Source organism: Alexandromys fortis, unplaced genomic scaffold (assembly GCF_014885135.2).
Source record: "Alexandromys fortis isolate MF-2015 unplaced genomic scaffold, M_Fortis_MF-2015_v1.1 scaffold_7, whole genome shotgun sequence".
Lineage (NCBI taxonomy): Eukaryota > Metazoa > Chordata > Mammalia > Rodentia > Cricetidae > Alexandromys > Alexandromys fortis.
In genome coordinates, this window is record NW_026067920.1 from 4,727,956 (window position 1) to 4,747,202 (window position 19,247).

Consider the following 19,247-nt stretch of genomic DNA (forward strand, 5'->3'; position numbering starts at 1 on the left):
GACAACAGTGCTCAATGGTTGGGCACGCTGGCCTTCAATGAACTACATAGTTCGCCGCTCTCGCCCCAATCCACCCTCTTTCGCGATGCTCTGGGCCAGGTCCACCCTTAAGGTAGAGTCGCGGCTGCCTACACCATCTGCGACTAGGATAGTGGGGTCTGCAGGGGCTCGGCCCTCGCGCTGGTGACTCAAGCAGAGAAGGCGGCACCAGAGTCCAGATAACCTTGGAGAGGAAAAACCGCTGAGTGTGCTGGCTACCAAGGGAGCTTTCGCAAGCCTTGCCTTCAAAGTTATGGGTTTAAATTACAAGCGGGCGCCCCGGGAGTATTGTGGAGGCGGGTAGGAGGGGCCGGTCCCGGACCAGGTCTACGTCTTCCGCCTTCCGGCCCACACCAGCGACTTGGCCACGCCTGCCCACTTTGACTGGCAGTGGCGCGCACTGCCCAATCTCCCGCCAATACTCCTTGGGCCCGCGAAGACGCAACCAATCAGAGACGCTGCAGCTACAGCGCCAGCCTCCTGGAAGGCCGTCGGGGGCCGCCAGTTCCTTTCCACTTTAGTCGGGCTGTCGCATTTTTCCCGCCCTTCTGGGCGACTGCATCAGGCGTTGGAGTTTGGCGACTGCCTGCAGTTTCGAGGCTTAGGTCGGAGCCGGGTCCGCCAGCGGGGCGCGCAGAGCCGAGAAGGACTCCCCTACAGGGGGACGCCCGATGGTTTCGTCCGACCCCGCGCGCGCGCGGGAGTTGCCGAGGGGCGGGGCCGCTGCTCTCTTAAGGGCGGTTGGGCAGGGCTAGCTCAGACCTCGTCAGCGCCGTCGCCGAGGGAGGTCAGTGCTGCTGAACCGCTCTCTGGCCCTCTGCCGCCATGGCCTGCAGACCTCGAAGCCCACCCCGGTATGGAAGCCGCCGCGACGGCGGTGCAAGGTAAGCGGGCGTGCGGTCTACAAATCCTCCGTATCGGGTTGTCTGTGAGGCTAGGGTCCCTGAACCACCCGGGCTTGTGGGGCCCCGCCCACTGACTGCAGTCTGTGTCCTCAGCCCGCGGTCCCCGGCGAGATGGAGCCTCGGACGGAAGCGCAGAGCGGACGGAGGGGACCGGAAGATCGAGGGCTCCGAGGAAAGCGAGCGCCAGATTGCGGACCGTCGACCTGAAAGGTGGGCCCTGGCCGGGTGGAAACTGGTTGGTCACTCGGTGGGTCTGGAGGAGGGCCAAGGGACCCTCATCCCATTGCTCTCGCTTTTTAGACGTTGGAATAATTTAGGTGCCTCTGGGTTCTTTTTATTTTTACTCAGTTCTCGAAGCATCTTAGCAGTAACTGATAGGTGGCAGCAAAACTGGTTTTATCCGGAGTCGGGAAGCCTTTATAGTCTTCGCGCATAGATAGTGTCAGGCACTACTATTTGAACACCTTGTTAAAATGTTTCGACACACACACACACACACACACACACGGGCGACAGAGACAGAAAAAAAAATTAGGTTTTAATACCTGAGTGAAAGCCAGATGCAAACCAAAGTTGAATTCCAGGATCACTCATTCTTTGCGATGTACCTGGGTCCTTTCCATCTGATTTTGCCACGGGGTTTTGGTGTTTTGTTTGTTTTTAAAGTGAGGCCCTGCTGAAATCAACAAGGTCTCTCGGTAGCCTCACAGAGGTGTGCCAACAAGTCAAGTAGTAATTTAGAGACACCAGGAGTGTCTGAAGAGTGAGCTGCTTGTGTGGACTGCTCAGGGAAGTGCTGTCTGGGGGAACCTTTGTGTGATGACTGAAGAGGAAAGTGATCTCAGAGTTTGGACCATGCTTTTCTGTAGGGATAGATGCCCTCTAGCCAGCTGACTAGAAGGGAAGATGAGGACAGGGCTGCTGAGCCCAGTGAAGGGACGTGAGGGTGGTGTGGAATTCAGACTTCTGAATACACAGGCAGTGCTGATCGAGGGCAGAGAAGGCAGATCCGGGGCTGGAAAGATGGCTCAGCGGGTACGAACACTGGCTGCACTTCCATAGAAACTGGGTTCAATTCCCAGCACCCACATGGCAGCTCATAACTGCCTATAACTCCAGTTTTCAGGGGACCTGGCATCTTCACACAGATATACATGCAGGCAAGACATGAGTACTTATGAAATGAAAATAATTTATTTGAAAAAGAGTCAGACTGTTTGAAACACTTGACCATCTCTGATTCCAGTCAGTCTCCAGGGTAGCTGCAGCCGTGGGTGGGCAGATCTCTCTTGGGAGGGAATCTGCTTAAGTTTGGGGAGGCTGTCAGGTGTAATGTGGGTTACCAGCACATGCTTGAAGATTGTGGATTAGTTCTGGGAGTATAGCAGAGGACAGCCCTAAGGTAGGTAAAGGGGGAGTTGACACTATGTATCTAATCCCAGTAGTGCTCAGGGAGTAGAAGCAAGAGGATCAAAAGTTCAAGGTCTGTCTTTGTTGCGTAGTGAATTTGAGACTAGCCTGGGCAATTGAAAACAGAAAACCTTATTGAGATGATTTGAGCCCTGTCATGGTCTTGGTTATCTGAAGACAAAATGTTAGGTTATTAAAGAAAAGTCTGTCCTGGAACTCAGTAGGTAGATCAGGCTGGCCTTGAGTTTGGGTCCACCTGCCTCTCAAGTGTTAGGATTAAAGGCATGTGCTGCTATCCCAGACTAGATTTATTTATGTATATGAGTGTTTTGTCATATAAAGTATATAACGTGTGCCTGGTGCTTGTGGAGAAAGGGGCATTGGATCCCCTGAAATGGGATTTATGGGTGATTGTGAGTTGTCATGTGTGTGCTGAACCATGTCCTCTAAAAGAACAACAAGCATTCTTAGTTGCTGAGCCATCTACAGCCCCAAAAGTTAGAATCCTAAATTCTCTAGGTCATGGTATCAGGACCCCTGGTTCATAGGTCACCACTTGTCCACTTCATTGTACCAGAGGCAGGAATGCTTCTGTTCATTGGCCTTTGTATTTGTTTTTTTTTTTTAAAGAGATTTGTTTATTCATGTATTTTATGTGTATGCATGCTCTTCATGAGCACCAGAAGAAAGAGTCTGATCCTATTATAGACGGTTGTGAGTCACCATGTGGTTGCTGGAAACTGAACTCAGAACCTCTGGACGAGCAACCAGTGCTCTTAACCACTTAAACCATCACTCCAGCTCCTTGGTTTGTTTTTTGTTTGTTTGTTTGTTTTTGAGACAGTGTTTCTCTGTGTAGCCTTGACTGTCCTAGAACTCTGTGTGCACCACCACTGCCTGTCATGGTAGACTAATTCTTAGTAAAATAAAAGTTAGAGCTGCCAGGCATGGTGGCACATGACTTTAACTCCAGCACTTGAGAGGCAGAGGCAGTAGGCTGAGTTCAAGACCAGCCTGGTGATCCTGTCTCAAAAAAAAAAAAAAAATTATATCCACAAGACTCATTCTCACCTTTTCCACATTGTAATTGTGGTATCTATAAGTGTTGTGAGTCTTGTATATCTGTAAGGTAAACCTCATCTGTTTTGTTGGAGTCTCACTGGATTGGTCACAGTGTTTAGCATTATGCATTTTGTTATTTGGAATCTTAAAAATACATAATAATGGGCTCAGAGGTTAAGAGCACAGGCTGTTTTTCCTGAGGTCCTGAGTTCAATTCCCAGCAACCACATGGTGGCTCACAACCATCTGTAATGAAATCTGGTGCCCTCTTCTGGCTTGCAGGCAGAACTTGGTATACATGCTTTTAATCCTGGCACTCAGGTGGCAGAGGCAGGTGGATCTCTGCAAGTTCAAGGCCAGCCTGGTCTATAGAGTGAGTTCCAGGACTGTTATGCAGAGAAACTCTGTCTCAAAAAAGAAAAAAAAAAGCCGGGGGTGGTGGCGCACGCCTTTAATCCCAGCACTCGGGAGGCAGAGGCAGGCGGATCTCTGTGAGTTCAAGACCAGCCTGGTCTACAGAGCTAGTTCCAGGACAGGCTCCAAAGCCACAGAGAAACCCTGTCTCGAAAAACCAAAAAAAAAAAAAAAAGAAAGAAAAAAAAATTCTATAATACCTTCTTTACAGCTAGCACAGTGGAGCCAGATATCGTCACTAACACTTATCTTTCTAGCACTTACGAGATAGCTGAGGCAGGAGAGTTTTCAAGACTATATGATGAGACTGTTTTCAGAACAAAAAGTCAAGTTCCGTAGCAGGTACTCTTCTTGGTACTGACCATTTATTTACCTTCCTGCTTTCTCAGTAGACGGGTCCCATAATCCAGCACTGACTCAGTGGGTGGGTAGCTGTCTGATGTCCAGAAGACTGAGAAATTGCCTAAACTCACCTGTTTCCTTGCCAAAGCAGTGTCATACTCTTTCCTCAGAAACTGAGATAAAGTACTCATTTAAATGCATTTTCCCTTTATTGTAGCTTTACAACTCCTGAAGGCCCTAAGCCCCGTTCTAGATGTTCTGACTGGGCAAGTGCCGTTGAAGAAGATGAAATGAGGACCAGAGTTAACAAAGAGATTGCAAGGTACACATTTTAGTATTTTGTGTGTCTTTTTCAATTTCGTTATTCATAGAATGTCTTAGAATAATGTTTCTTAAAAATCTGCTTTTTATCAAATGGTGGTGGCACACCTTTAATCCCAGCACTCGGGACCGCGGCAGGCGGATCTCTGAGTTCAAGGCCAACCTGGTCTATGTGAGCTAGTTCCTGGACAGTTAAGCACAGAGAAACCCTGTCTCCAAAAACCAAAACAAAGCAAACAAACAAACAAAAAAATCTGCTCTAGGAATTGTATTGTTGCTCTGTGGTAATGAGTTTACCTAGCATGATGAATCCCTGAGTTTATTGAAAATCTAGTCCTTAGACTAGCATAGCATCTCTTGGGAACTTGTTAGAAATATGTATTTGAGGCTGGGTGATGGTGGCATATGACTTTAATCCTGGCACTTGGGAGGCAGAGGCAGGCAGATCTCTGAGTTCAAGGTCAGCCTAGTCTACAAATTAAGTTCCGGGATTGACTTCATAGCTATTGAGAAACCATGTCTCAAATACCACCCACCACCACCACCACCACCACCATGGAGGGGGGGGGGAGGATTTTTAGACTCCTTGACCTACTGATGGGTAGGGCCCAGGGTTGTTTGTTTGTTTTGTGTGTGTGAGATGCCCTTCTAAATGAGTGCTTCCTAGTGTGAGATCCACCACTGTCTTAATGGAAGCAGGAGGTGCTGTGGATTGCGGTGATGGTGCTTTCTCTTCATGTTAATATGTGGCTATGTGAGTGAGAATGCACGTGTGTGCACATGAGCTGTATGTAGAGGTCAGAGGTTGCTGTCATGTGTCTCCCTCAAATTGCTGTCTAACAGAACTGGTCTTACTGAACTCAGAACATGATAATTTGGTTATTTTACCTAGCCAGTTTAGCTTGGGGATCCCATGTGTCTGCCTTTCAAGCACTGGAATTAGGGGTGTACCACCACACCCACCCAGGATTTTATGCGGGTGGTGTGGACCCAAATTCTACTCCTCACATGTATGTGACGAAAACTCTTTATTCATGGATTTACCTCCCCAATTATAGAAGGTTTAAATTTTTGGTTTTGGCAGTGCTGGTGGTTGAATCCAAGGTCTTGTATACTCTCTGACAAGGGTACATACTTGGTTGTCATTGTAAAGAAACCAGTTCAAGTTTGGTGGTGGTAGTGGTGCACACATATAAGCCTGGGCTGCAGGGTAACTCCAGGACTAGACAGAAACCCTGTCTAGAAGAAAAGAAAAACAAAAAAAAAAAAAACAAAAGAAACCAGTCCACATTGTTACCCATAGCAGTCTGCGGGGTTGCCTTATGTTTTAGGGACTACCACTCAGGTAAAACCAGATCCCTGGCGTTGCCAGGAAAAAGAATTTCAGGATGAGCCCGTATGAAGCAGAGTCTGAGGTTCTTTTTTTTTTTTTTTTTGAGACAGGGTTTATCTGTGGCTTTGGAGCCTGTCCTGGAACTAGCTCTTGTAGACCAGGCTGGTCTCGAAGTCACAGAGATCCACCTGCCTCTGCCTCCCAAGTGCTGGAATTAAAGGTGTGCGCCACCTCTGAGGTTCCTTTTTTTTAATATTTATTTATTATGTATACAATATTCTGTCTGTGTCTATGCCTAAAGGCTAGAAGAGGGCACCAGACCTCATTACAGATGGTTGTGAGCCACCATGTGGTTGCTGGGAATTGAACTCAGGACCTTTGGAAGAGCAGGCAATGCTCTTAACCACTGAGCCACCTCTCCAGCCCAAGTCTGAGGTTCTTAAGAGACATTTCTAATACAGATTTTAAGTACAAGGGTTACTAGAAAGATGCTGGGAAAGAAAGTAAATATCCCAGAGTTTGAATATGGGCTTTTCAATGGAGTCATGCTTTGTTGTCTTTATGGTAGTCATATAGGATTTTGGTGACCTAGGATTATTTTCAAAGGATTGCTAAAGAATTTAAAAGATCATGGGGTGGGGTGGGGTTTCCTGAGGTGTACCCGACAGAATTTCAATTGATTGTGTAAAACTAAATGGGAGGTGGGGGAGATGGTTCAATGGATGGAATGTTTGCATAAGAATGCGGCCTGGAGTTGGAATCTCTAGCACCTGCATAAAAGCTGGGTGGGCATTGTGGCTTGCCTATAATCCTAGGACACTTGGGAAGCAGAAAATGAAATTCCCAGTGGCAACAGATGAAGCCCAGCAAATGACCTCCCAATGACCCAAGTTTATTTCCTGGGAGCCAGCTCCTACAGGTCCTCTCACCTCCCTTATGTTGATAGCACACTAGAACCCACAGACAAACACAAGTAAAATGTGATAGACGCTAGCTGAACCTTGAGCTCTGGGTTCATGGAGAGACCCTGTGTCAGTAAAATAGAAAGTGCCTGAAAGATAGCTGATAGACTCTGCGGCTTAGTCTTGTTTATAAGATTCCCAGAAATTAGCTGGGTGTAGTTGTACACACCTTTAACCCAGCATTGGGGAAGCAGGTGGATAGCTTGAGTTCAGGCCAGTCTGGTCTATAGTAAGTTCCAGCATAGCCAGGGTTACCTGTAGAAGTGTCACACACACACACCAAGGACGGACGGACGGACGGACGGAAGGAAGGAAGGAAGGAAGGAAGGAAGGAAGGAAGGAAGGATCCCAGAAAGTAGCTAGAAGATGAGAGCTTACTAAAGGTTGTAGCACTTAAACCTTAATCCCAGTTTCTTACGTTTTTTTAATGGTTTGACCTCAAACTCTTGTTATTGAAGACAGTGTTTCATTATATCTTCTGAAATGATATAAATGGAAATAGACCAGCTGGCATCAAAGCCGGACTAGGCAACTTAGACTTTACCTTTAAAAAAAAGAAGAAAGATAGGGCTAAGCTAGAGCTTAGTAAGTGTTTGTCTTCCATATAGGGCATGAGTTAGGTCCCCAGAACCCTTGTAAAGAAAGAAGCCATGTGAAGTGGTACATGCTTGTAATCCCTGTACTGGGCAGGCAAAAGATAGGAGGATCTCTGAAGTTGCTGGCCACTCAGTCTAGCTGATTTAACAAGCCCAAGGCCCATGAGAGACCTGGTACCAAAAACAAAGTGGGTGGGATGGCTCTTGAGGTGTTTTTTTTTAAATTTATTTAGTATGTACGCAGTGTTCTGCTTGTAGGTAGACATGCAGGCCAGAAGAGGACACCAGATCTCATTACAGATGGTTGTGAGCCACCATGTGGGTTGCTAGGAATTAAACTCAGGAACTCTGGAAGAGTGGCCAGTGCTCTTAACCGCTGAACCAACTCTCCAGTCCGGCTCTTGAGATTTTATGGCCTCCATGAGCATGTACTGTATGTAACACAGAAAAGGACAGACAGTTTTGGAGGTGTTTTGTTTTGCTTCTTTTTTTGTTTTTGTTTTCTTGTTTTTAATTAATTATTTATTTTTTTATTTTTTGAAATTTTTTTCCTGAAATATAAATTACAAAGGAATAGACTCAAAGAAATAATGCTGGGCCAGTGCGATGGTTCAGTAAATAGAATTTGTGTCTAAGTCTGATGACATGAATTTGACTCTCAGAGCTCAGATAATGAAAGGAGAGAATTGGCTCTCACAAGTTGTCCTCTGACTTCTGCACGTGTGCTGTGGCATGCATGCACAAACGCATACAGTCTTTTTACAATTTGTTTTTAAATTGGGCTAAAGTGATGATGGCTTAGTGATTAAGAGCATTTAAATTGCTTTTGCAGAGGACCCAGGTTTGGTTTCTAACACTCACATGGAAGCTCACAGCTGTTGGTAGCTCAGAATTCTGTTGTATATGGATGTTTTGCCTGTGTGTATATCTCTGTGCCCTATGTGTGTGCTTAGTGTCCATAGAAGCAGAGGAGGGCATCTGATCGCCCTTGTGCTGGAGTTAGCCACCATGTGGGTGCTAGAATAGAACCTGAGTCCTCTGGAAGAGCAGCCAAGTGAGCCTAACTGCTGAGACATGCATTGTCTCCAGCCCCCCCAAAAAAAATTTTTTGGAAATAAAAAGAAAAAAAGTAGTTCATCTCCTGTTCCATCTAATCCAACCTCCTGAAGTTTTTAGTCACGGGCTAATAATTTAGCCCAGGCTAGCCTCAGACTTAACAGTCTCCCATTCCCAAACTATGCTACGCAAGAAAAAGGCTTTGTTCTTGTTTTAGAGGCACTATTTTATTTATCTTTTTTTTTTTTTTAACTTTTCTGTTCATTGGTGTTTGAGGGAATCAGATCCATTGGAACTTGAATTACAGACAGCTGTGAGCTGCCATGTGGTTGCAGGGAATTGAACCCAGGTCCTCTGTAAGAGCAGCCAGTGCTCTTGACCACTGACCCCTCTCTCCAGCCCCTAGAACACTAATTTTTGTTTATGTGTTTTATCCTTTTATTTTTTATTTTTTTAAAGATTTATTTATTTATTAGGTATACAACATTCTGCCTCGATGTATGCCCACACCCCAGAGGAGGGCGCCAGATCTCATTACAGATGGTTGTGAGCCACCATGTGGCTGCTGGGAATTGAACTCAGGACCTCTGGAAGAGCAGCCAGTGCTCTTAACCTCTGAGCCATCTCTCCAGCCCTGTTTTATCCTTTTAAAAACAACAATGTTTTATTTTGTTTTCAGATACAAGAGAAAACTGCTCATAAATGATTTTGGAAGAGAGAGAAAGTCATCATCAGGAAGGTACGTGCTGAAACATTTTGAATTTGTCCGTGAAAATTTTAAGGGGCTTGTCCCAGTAACATTTACTGGTAATTTTTTCTTTGCTGTTGTGTACTGGAAATTCCTATAGTATAGATTGGTTTTCGTAGGAGCCGTATCATTTGAAATCACTGTTGTGGCACAGTGATCTTACCAAGGCTTTCATTCTTTTCAGTTCTGATTCAAAGGAGTCTGTGTCTTCAGTACCAGCTGATGTGGAGACAGATGAAAGTGTCTTGATGAGAAGACAAAAGCAGATCAACTATGGGAAGAACACTATTGCCTATGATCGATATATTAAAGAGGTCCCCAGGTACTGTTGTCACATAGACCTGTCTTGTTCCTACCCAATAACATGGTACCTGTTAGACATACCTTCTAGGAAGTATTTAATAGCGACTCATAAGAACTTAAGAAATCATTTTCATAGCTTTGACTATTAGATAACATTTTAGCATTTTAAGGTACATAGATATTAAAATACACAATAGGAAGATAAATTCAAGTTATATATTTATTTAATTGGAGAACTGGGCCTGATGATACTTTTTTGTTTGTTTGTTTTAATTAACATGTTTTTGGAACTGTGTTATGGTGGCTTATGCTTTTAATCCCAGTCCTTGAGAGGCAGAGGTAGACTGATCTCTGAGTTCCAGGCCAGCCTGGTCTACAGAGTGCGTTCCAGGATAGCCAGGGCTACACAGAGGAAACCTGTTGGGGGGGAAGGGGCACGGGGAGTTAATGTGTATAAATGTTTTGTCTGTGTGTATGCACAGTATACTATGTGCATGCCTGGTGCCTGCAGAAGCCAGATTAGGGTGTCAGATTCCCTAAAACTGTATTTAGATGTTTTTGAGCCACCATGAGGGTACTGAGAAGATTGTCTGCAAGAGTAACAGGTGCTCTTAACTACTGAGCTAACTTTTTTTAGTGTATAATTACAGAAAAATTTGCCATTACTGCTTAAACAGCACATTCTTGCTTTTATTGTTCTCTTGAACAGACACACAAAGGGATATAGTGGGTTTTGGTTTTTTGGGCAATATTAGGATTAAAACGTGATTTTTTTTTTTTTTTTCTAAAACGTGAGTTCCAAAGTAATAGTAAGATTCAAAGAGGTCTTTTTTTTTTTTTTTTTTTTTTTTANTTTAAGACTTGGAAAGTTGAGAGCTCTCTACACCATAATACTGCTGATCTTACAAACTTGTTTGTTCCCCAACAGGAGCCAAAAAAAGACGGCATCTTTTCAAGAGGACATACATGTACTCAAAAGCTAAACTCTTGAAAGTTTGGCAGAAACATATGATAGGCTGAACAGGCAGTGGAAATAAATTTAGCCTTTTGGGCCCTTGGGATCTTGCAAACAGGAAACAGGCTCAAGAATCCAGTGGCATGTTGAGCGTGATGGTACACACTTTTTTTTTTTTTTTTTTTTTCCCTTTTTGCTCATTTAATAGAATCTCAGTGACTAGTGGGTGTGGTAATGCATGCCTTTAATCTCAGAACCCAGAGACTCAAGGATCTCTGGGTTTGAGACCAGTTTGTACGTAGTGAGTGCATAGATCATGTCTCTTAAAAAAATAAATAAAAAGGAATTCAAGTTGTTAAATTTTAACCTCAAAGTGTGCTTAGTCTTAGCTACTGTAGAGATACGAATGACTTGTACTAAGGCAGTCTTATGTCCTACAGACACCTGCGACAACCTGGAATCCATCCTAGGACTCCTAACAAATTTAAGAAGTATAGTCGGCGGTCATGGGATCAGCAGATCAAACTCTGGAAGGTGGCTCTGCATTTTTGGGATCCTCCTGCTGAAGAAGGATGTGATTTGCAAGAAATGTATGTTTTTGTTGCTTTCTTTTTCTCTTTCACAGTGGCAGATTATCCTTGAAGTTGTCAAGAAAATGGACAAACTAGCCTCCAGGTTTCATTATATTCCACAGAGTTGTGGATGCCAGGGAAGAGCTCATTCCCTGTGCTGGATTTAGTCTTTTGGAGCCAGAAAACAGTTTAGGACACTAGCTGTGTGTGTGCAAGTCAGAGGACAACTGTGGATTTCAGTCCTTTTTGCCTTGTTTGAGACAGGGTCTTCTGTTATGTTTGTTACTGTGTGGGCCAGGTGGCCTGTGAGCTTTCTTTGATACTGATTTTGGGAATCCACAATTAGGACCTTATGCCACATAAACACTTTCCACTGAGCCATCTCCCCAACCCTATTTGAGGGGTTTTGGTTGGATTTTTGAGATAGTGTCTCTGTATAGTCCTGTCTGTCCTGGAGCTTGAGGTTAGACTATGTGGGCCTTGAGTGTTTAGATTAAAGGTGAGCACCACCATGGCCTGCCCCCATTTGACTCTGAAAGGTTCTTGGGTAGCCCAGGGCCCTCATGCATGCTGGGCAAGCACTTTATATACTGAGCCACTACCATTTTTGGTGGTTTGATCAGGGTCACTCTGTATCACAGGTTCAACTTGAAAAGGTTGAGGTGTTGAGGTATGGTACTACCATACTCAGCAGCATTTCTTTCTGCTCATCCCAGAAAATTGGTCTTGCTACTTTTCAAGAATGTTTACAGGGCCTGGCGGTGGTGGCACATGCCTTTAATCCTAGCACTCGGGAGGCAGACACAGGCAGATCCAGTGAGTTCGAGGCTAGCCTGGTCTACAAGAGCTAGTTCTAGGACAGGACAGGCTCCAAAGCTACACAGAAACCCTGTCTCAAAAAAAAAAAAAAAGAATGTTTACAGGGCCAGGAGTGAGTTCCAGCATAACCAGAGCTACACAGAAAACTTTGTCTCAAAAATAAAAGAGGATATTTATAGGTGTGTGTGAATAGCAGCACAGATCGTCAGATTCTGGTCTTCTGAGAGCCAGGCAGGTCTTTCATATGTTGCTGTCAGCTTTCTGTGTTGGGTTGATTGGTCTGGAGTTAAATTTTGGCAAATGTGACTAAAAGTTGACCTTGGGGACAACACACCTGTACTGTGATGTGGGTGGCGTTTGGTTTTAGTGAGCAAACTTTGAATTCTCATTTTCTGTTGGTAGCAGGTAACTGACATGCTTGTTAAATTTCATTTCTCAGACAACCTGTAGATCTTGGGGAAATGGAGACAGAATTCACAGAAAGCAGCTCTGAGTCCCAGACAAGTTCACAGGATAACTTTGTAAGTACTTCCTTCAGTTTTGTGTCTCAGCTTGGGTGGTTTTTTGTTGTTTTGTTTTGTGGCTTTTTTTCCCCTAGTTTTTAGATGGGGTCTCTAGCTTTGGAGCCTGTGCTGGGAACTAGCTCTTACACCAGGCTGGCCTCAAAGTCCTGAGTGCTGGTATTAAAGGTGTGTGCTGCCACCATCTGGCTTTTTCAGCTTGGGTGGTTTTTGGTTTTGTTTTTGAGACAGGGTTTTTCTGTAGCTTTGAGCCTGTCCTAGAACTAGCTTTTGTAGTCCAGGCTGGCCTCGAATTCAGAGATTCACCTGCCTCTGCCTCCTGAGTTCTGGGATTAAAGGTGTGTGCCACCACTGCCCGGCAGAAACGGGTTCTTATGACATTAGCAAACATTATCCTTCAAATACCAGGATTCAGAAAAGAGCTAGAGAGGTGACTGGCCTTGAACTCACCGTCTGCCTCTGCTTCTTGAGTGCTGGAATTAAAGGCAAGCGCTATCACTACTCGGCATTCAGCTTGGGTGGTTTTTTTTTTAAAAAAAAATATTTATTTATTTATTATATTATGTATACAGCATTCCTTCCACGTGTGCCTGCAAGCCAGAAGGGGGCGCCAGGTCTCATTATAGAAGGCTGTGAGCCACCATGTGGTTGCTGGGAATTGAACTCAGGATCTCTGGAAGAGCAGTCAGTGCTCTTAACCTCTGAGCCATCTCCCCAGTTCCCCGGCTTGGGTGTTTTAAGTCACTTGAGAATACGTACAACTTTACATACTGAGGTTATAACTGAAGTTTGATTATAATGTTTATGAAAAGGGGACTTTCCCATTAAGAAATACCAAATTGATCACATTGGGTTCTGAGCATTTGACCTCAGTTGGAGTTTTCACTCATTCTGTCTTTAGTCACCCCTTTCAGTGGTGAGCTACTGGTGTCTGAGACAGGATCTCTTTACAGTTCTGGCTGTCCTGGAGCTCACGAGGTAAACTAGACTGATCTTCAGCTCACAGGGATCCTCCTGTTGCTGCCTTCTGTGGACTGGGATTTGCTTGGCCCAGAAAATAGTTTTAAAGTTGCAAATTTTAAAGTTATTTGTGCTGGTGCATGTAACCTCAGCTCATGTGAGATGGTGGCAGGAAGATCAGAGATTGAAGGCTAGCCTGAACTACACAAGATCCTATTTCAAAAACGATGAGTTAGCCAGGTGGTGGTGGCATACATCTTTAATCCCAGGATTTTGAGATGTGAGTTCGAGGCCAGCCTGGTGCATAGAGTGAGTTCCAGGACAGCAAGATTTGTTAGAGAAACCCTGTCTTGAAAAAATAAAACAAAACCACAAAACCCATTGGTTATGACTGGGGATGGGGTGAAGGGTTAGACTATTTCAATCCTAGCATTTAGGAGGCAGAGGCATGCAGATCTCTAAGTTCGAGGCCAGCCTAGTCTTTGTAGTAATTGTCAGGCTGCCAGGATTATGCAGTGAGGGTTCCCCTGCTCTACCTCTAATAAACTGAGCTATACAGAATTGCCTTATCTCTGATTCAGTAGTTAATGACCTGGTACATTCATTCAGATCTGTCTGTATTTATAATAAAAAAGATCTCTTTATTTTTATGGAGACCTTTCACTGTTTACATATGTAAATATCTAAGATCTGAAGTGGCAAAACATGAAAGACTCAGGCATAAGCTATTATAAGCTGTTCCTATGCTGTACTTGAATATATTTATACAAGGATGATTGCATTATCCTGACTCCCAGCTGTGCCACTCCAGTACTCTCGGATTTATTATCCTTTTTTATGCTGTACAATGTGGTTGTGGCAAGCTGGGAGTAATATATACAATAAAATACACTAGAAGGGGCAAAATGATACTGGTTTTCTTTACTTTATCTTGCTGCTGGGCAAGGCGCAAGTGGGCTTGGAAACTTAAGAGGAAACCTGTGTGATGAGTTGTGATGGCCTCTGTTTTCTAGGATATGTATGCTGGCACACCCACCAAAGTCAGACATGTAGACTGCCAAGTGGAGGATGAGTTTGATTGGATGCTTGCTTAACTGAACCCTTGAAAGACTTCTCTGCCACCTGGTGGCAACTCTTGGAAATACTTGGCTCTGCCTGGCCATCTGGAAGACTGGCTAAGCATAAACTCTGTGCATTTGTATTTGTTTTCTCTGTTAAAGAGTTTATTTTCTCATGATAAATTGTTTTTATTGCCTTATTTTTATGTATGGTGAGTGTTACACATGTTTTAAATTGTAAATGAAGCTAAATTTGGTGAAGACTGAACTCTGTTATCTCCCCATCCCCAAGTTAGACAACAGGATACTTGTTTTCCACAAGAACTTGAGACTTCAGTTGCCACTTTTTGATGGGTTGACAGTAAATTTTAACCTTGTGTTTATGGGACCAATCTCGAGTCAGCTGTCTTTATAGGTAAGTGATGAAGTATTCTCTCAGTCAGGCAGCTCCAGTGACTTTGTAAAAACTTATTTTCTGGTCTTTTATCAATGTGAATGTAGTTTTTTCTCATAGCGCTCTGAACATAAATGTTAAGCTGTTATATTAGTGGGCTTTATGTAAGTTATATAGTGTTAATTTGGAACTTGGAAAAGCACTAGTGTGATGTAGGATCTTAGCATGTGCTCTGAGAATTGAGGAAGAATTTTTTTTATAATCAGTAAATTTACCATGTAATATTGCTGTAAATGATAATGTGTACAGATACTCTGTTCATATATTCAATTGTAAACTTGTCAATATTTGCATTTCTATTGCTTTTGTATGGAATGATAATTGCAAAAATAAAGATGTTTTAACTGATTTGTAACATTGCCCTATACTGTGTGGTGGGGTGGTCAGGGCAAGCTTTTCTTTTGTCCCTGAAGCATGGCATATGGGAATGACATCTCCCTTTGGTGAGAGAACCATGCTCTGATCTGCTGGGTCCAAGTACAGACACTTGACCTGTTAAGTACCTACACATTTCATCTGTGAGGGGACTTTGTATGATGCTCTGGCATGGGACCTGGTTACATGTTAGTGTAGCTACTTGACATCTGACTACCTGTAGATTCTATGACAGCCACAGTAGATGACCTGAAGGCTATATTCTTTTTATAGTGGGTATGAGACCATCTGTTTAGTGATCAGGTTGAGGTAAGTGAGTAGGGTGAGGTAGGGAACTGCAGCACGCTGCTCCCGCCAGCAGAAGAGAGGACTGCAACAGGATTCTTCTCAGAACACACTTTATTGGAGCACTTACACTTGAGGTTGTAAAGAGGCAAAAAGACCCCTGTCCCCGTGACGCAGAAGAATATATACGGTGCCAGACAAAGCCCTGACGTGTCATCAACCCAATGGCTCAGGCCAGAATGGAGTGATCGTGCTTAAATTATGATTGGCCAGATCGGATGGCCAGATCGAAATACTCCCCACCTTGGGGGGGGGGGGGGGCGCGCGCACAAGTTGCGCACAAGCTGTCAAGTTTGACGTGGAACAGCAAATGGCGCCCAGGCCCCGTGCCCCTGACATGACAGCGCCATGGTGCGTGCTACAGGGAACATGGGAATCGCCGCTTTTCAGATGGCCTGATAGGTGGCATTTGAGTCAGACCAGCCTAAAATGTGGAGGCTAGGAGGACTTGGAACAGTTAGTGAAAGCTGCTCATGCACTTGTTCCCTTGTGCTGGGTAACGCTGGGTGAAACAGATAAGGAACTATCTGTCTTGTTGTGGGGTGGGGGCCAGTACTCCTGCCTTCTGCTCTGGATAGAATAGTTACTGAAATGCTCAGGACAGGCTTGTTGAACAGAGTGGGATCTGAATAACTTCCTCTCATGATGGCAAACTGCTAAAATTAAAGGCATTCTAGAATACAGATTTTCTCTTAAAGGTAGATAGTGGCTTTAAGACTTGGAAAGTTGAGAGCTCTCTACACCATAATACTGCTGATCTTACAAACTTGTTTGTTCCCCAACAGGAGCCAAAAAAAGACGGCATCTTTTCAAGAGGACATACATGTACTCAAAAGCTAAACTCTTGAAAGTTTGGCAGAAACATATGATAGGCTGAACAGGCAGTGGAAATAAATTTAGCCTTTTGGGCCCTTGGGATCTTGCAAACAGGAAACAGGCTCAAGAATCCAGTGGCATGTTGAGCGTGATGGTACACACTTTTTTTTTTTTTTTTTTTTTTTTGGTTTTTCGAGACAGGGTTTGGTTTCTCTGTAGCTTTTGATGCCCGTCCCGGAACTAGCTCTTGTAGACCAGGCTGGCCTCGAACTCCCAGAGATCCGCCTGCCTCTGCCTCCCAAGTGCTGGGATTAAAGGCGTGTGCCACCACCGCCCGGTGATGGTACACACTTTTTTGGTGTTTTTTGAGACGGGTTCTCTGTGTAGCCCTGGCTGTCCTGAACTCACTCTGTAGACCAGGCTAGCCTTGAATTCACAGAGATCCACCTGCCTCAGCCTCCCAAGTGCTGAGATTAAAGGTATGCGTGGTGCAGGTGGACCTCTAAGTTCATGGCCAGTCTGATCTACAGATCGAGTTTCAGGACAGCCAGGACTACACTACACAGAGAAACCCTGTCTTGAAAAAACCAAAAAAAAAAAAAAAAGAAATCTAAAAGTACAGAGGTTATTCTCCATGGGCTAGATGGATAATTTTGAGGGTGGACCTAGCAACCTAGAGAACAGAGCCAGGAGCCTAGAGTCTGGCCCTGGGGATAGAGATGAGATCTACTTGGGACTGCTTACATGGCATGTGCTGATGGGATTTCAAGACTGCAGCATTGCTGTGGACTGGCCACCAGAGAGCATGTTCTCTTCTAGTATGCAAGCAGTGGATGATGGAAGTGAGTAACTGGGTTTTTACCTGGTCCAGGATCACAGCAGTCCATACCTATGACTTGCTGCATTCCCACCTGGTGACCAGCAAGCCTCAGCAGTGTGATTTGCTGAATGGGATGGGCAGCCAGGAAAGCCTGGAGCCCAGGGAACCATTCAGACTCAGGTTTAGCAGTGCCTGAAGCTACTAGACCTTGCCATAAGTTCTAAAAATGCCCTTTTTTATTTTTTTGCTTTTTTTTCGAGACAGGGTTTCTCTGTGTAGCTTTGGTACCTGTCCTGGAACTAGCTCTTGTAGACCAGGCTGGCCTTGAACTCAGAGATCTGCCTCTGCTCCTGAATGCTGGAATTAAAGGTGTGTGCCACCACCACCTGGCAACTGTGTCTTTTGTTTTTTGAGACACAATTTTCCTAGGTAGCTCTGACTGGCCTGGCTCTTACTGTACAGATCAGGTTGACCTCACTCACAGCAGTCCACCTCCCGCCTCCATAAAGGCTCTACATCTGGCTCTAAATTTTTCAAATGCTCTTAACACAGCAAGAAAATCCATCTTCAAACTTCAGGTCTCGCCCCTCAATGCTGGTAATATAGTCTAATATTTTCTATATGAATTTTTATTTGAATAACCAGTTAGCTAGGGACTGAGTTACGTTTTAATTTATTTGTGTGTGTTGTGTGTGTGTATTCCGAAAATATGCGTTATTGTATGCATGTGGAGGTCAGAGGAAAGTTTTCAGGAGTTGGTTCTCTCCTTCCTCTCTGGATTCTGGGGACAGAACTGAGGTCATCAGGCCTGAGCAACACATGCTATTACAGGCTGAGCCATCTCCCTGGCCCTAGTCATCCTGGCTCTTCAACATAGAGCCAAGAAGTGTCAGAACTAAATTAAGTTGGTCCCAGCATGATTAATTCTTCACAATTCCGGGCTGATTGCTATCTTGTCTCTCTGTGTCTCGGGGTAGATGGGTCAGCTTATCGGGGTTGTCATCCCACAGCCTCAGGCTGGCTTTCTTTATTGTGAAGCTGTCCTTGTTTCTGGCTGCTGTCAGGATCCTGCCTTTTTAGCAGCTGCTGAATTGCTAACCTCTTTGTGTCTTTGAGAAGCTGTCTGTTGAGACTCCTCAGTAAGTCACCAGCTCTCTGCTGGTACCTAAGGAGTTTCCGAGCTCATGGGGCCCAGGATCCTCTCCCCATCATGGTAGATCTAACTGGTCTATGGGACCGTCATTATAACTGGGCAAATGACATCCCTTGTAAATTGGCATGTGGGCTTGTCTACTTTAAATCTGCCCTGGTATAATCTGCATAACTCAATATATTTAAGAATGCTGAGGCTTTTTTCCTTGTTGTTTTAAACGTTTATTACTTCATGTGTATGGGTGTTTGCGTGCATGCATGTGTACCATGTGGAGGACAGAGTAGGACATCAGATCCCCTGGAGCTAGAGTTAGAGATGGTTGTGAGCTGCCATGTGGGTCCTCTGCAAGAGGAGCCACTGCTCTTAACTCTTGAGCCATCTTTCCAGCCCCTGCTGTTTGGTTTTTAATTTGCTGACTTTAGATATAAGCCACTTTATAAAAGTCATACTTTGGAGATGAATTAGAGCAGAGCACTTGGGAGGTGGAAGCAGGAGAACCTGGAGATCAGGAGGTCTAGGTTAGTTTCAGATACATGAGGCCCTAGCTTAATAAAACAACAAAGATATCTTGATATTTTCAGGGGGGAAAATATCCTTTCTCTGTGTAGGAGTGAGTGCAGGGTCTCTAAGGGTTTGATGGCTGAGGGCTCAACACTGGCTGACTCTCATTAGTGTCTGCCTTGGGCCTGTCATACAAAGCTTTCAGTGTGGTGAGACCTTTCCTTCCCTCCCAGCCCTGTCTCCTTGTGGCTGCGTGGCTTCAGATCTACATTTATAAAATCAACATAATAATATAACATCCCCCTCCCCTGGGAGGTGCCGGGGGTGATAATGCCCAGAAAGACTCTTTGGTGCCTCTGAAACCCTGTGTGTAGCCCGTTTCCCCAGCTGTAGGAGAAAATGCAGGC

At 44.6% G+C, this 19,247-nt stretch overlaps 1 protein-coding gene across 1 annotated transcript; it reads left to right on the forward strand.

Annotated features, from left to right (window-relative positions):
- Positions 1–560: 560 nt before the first annotated feature.
- Positions 561–15,178, forward strand: Slbp (stem-loop histone mRNA binding protein). Its single transcript, XM_050141165.1, has 8 exons — positions 561–923; positions 1,038–1,154; positions 4,390–4,494; positions 9,120–9,179; positions 9,373–9,510; positions 10,887–11,036; positions 12,277–12,358; positions 14,332–15,178. The coding sequence occupies exons 1-8, from the start codon at positions 865–867 to the stop codon at positions 14,410–14,412; spliced, it is 792 nt and encodes a 263-aa protein (XP_049997122.1). The 5' UTR covers positions 561–864; the 3' UTR covers positions 14,413–15,178.
- The last annotated feature ends 4,069 nt before the right edge of the window (positions 15,179–19,247 follow it).

Coding starts and splice junctions, on each gene's coding strand:
- Slbp (XM_050141165.1), top strand. CDS start 865: ATGGCCTGCAGACCTCGAAGCCCACCCCGGTATGGAAGCCGCCGCGAC. Junction 9,511..10,886: donor TATATTAAAGAGGTCCCCAG/GTACTGTTGTCA, acceptor TATGTCCTACAG/ACACCTGCGACAACCTGGAA. Junction 11,037..12,276: donor GGATGTGATTTGCAAGAAAT/GTATGTTTTTGT, acceptor TTCATTTCTCAG/ACAACCTGTAGATCTTGGGG.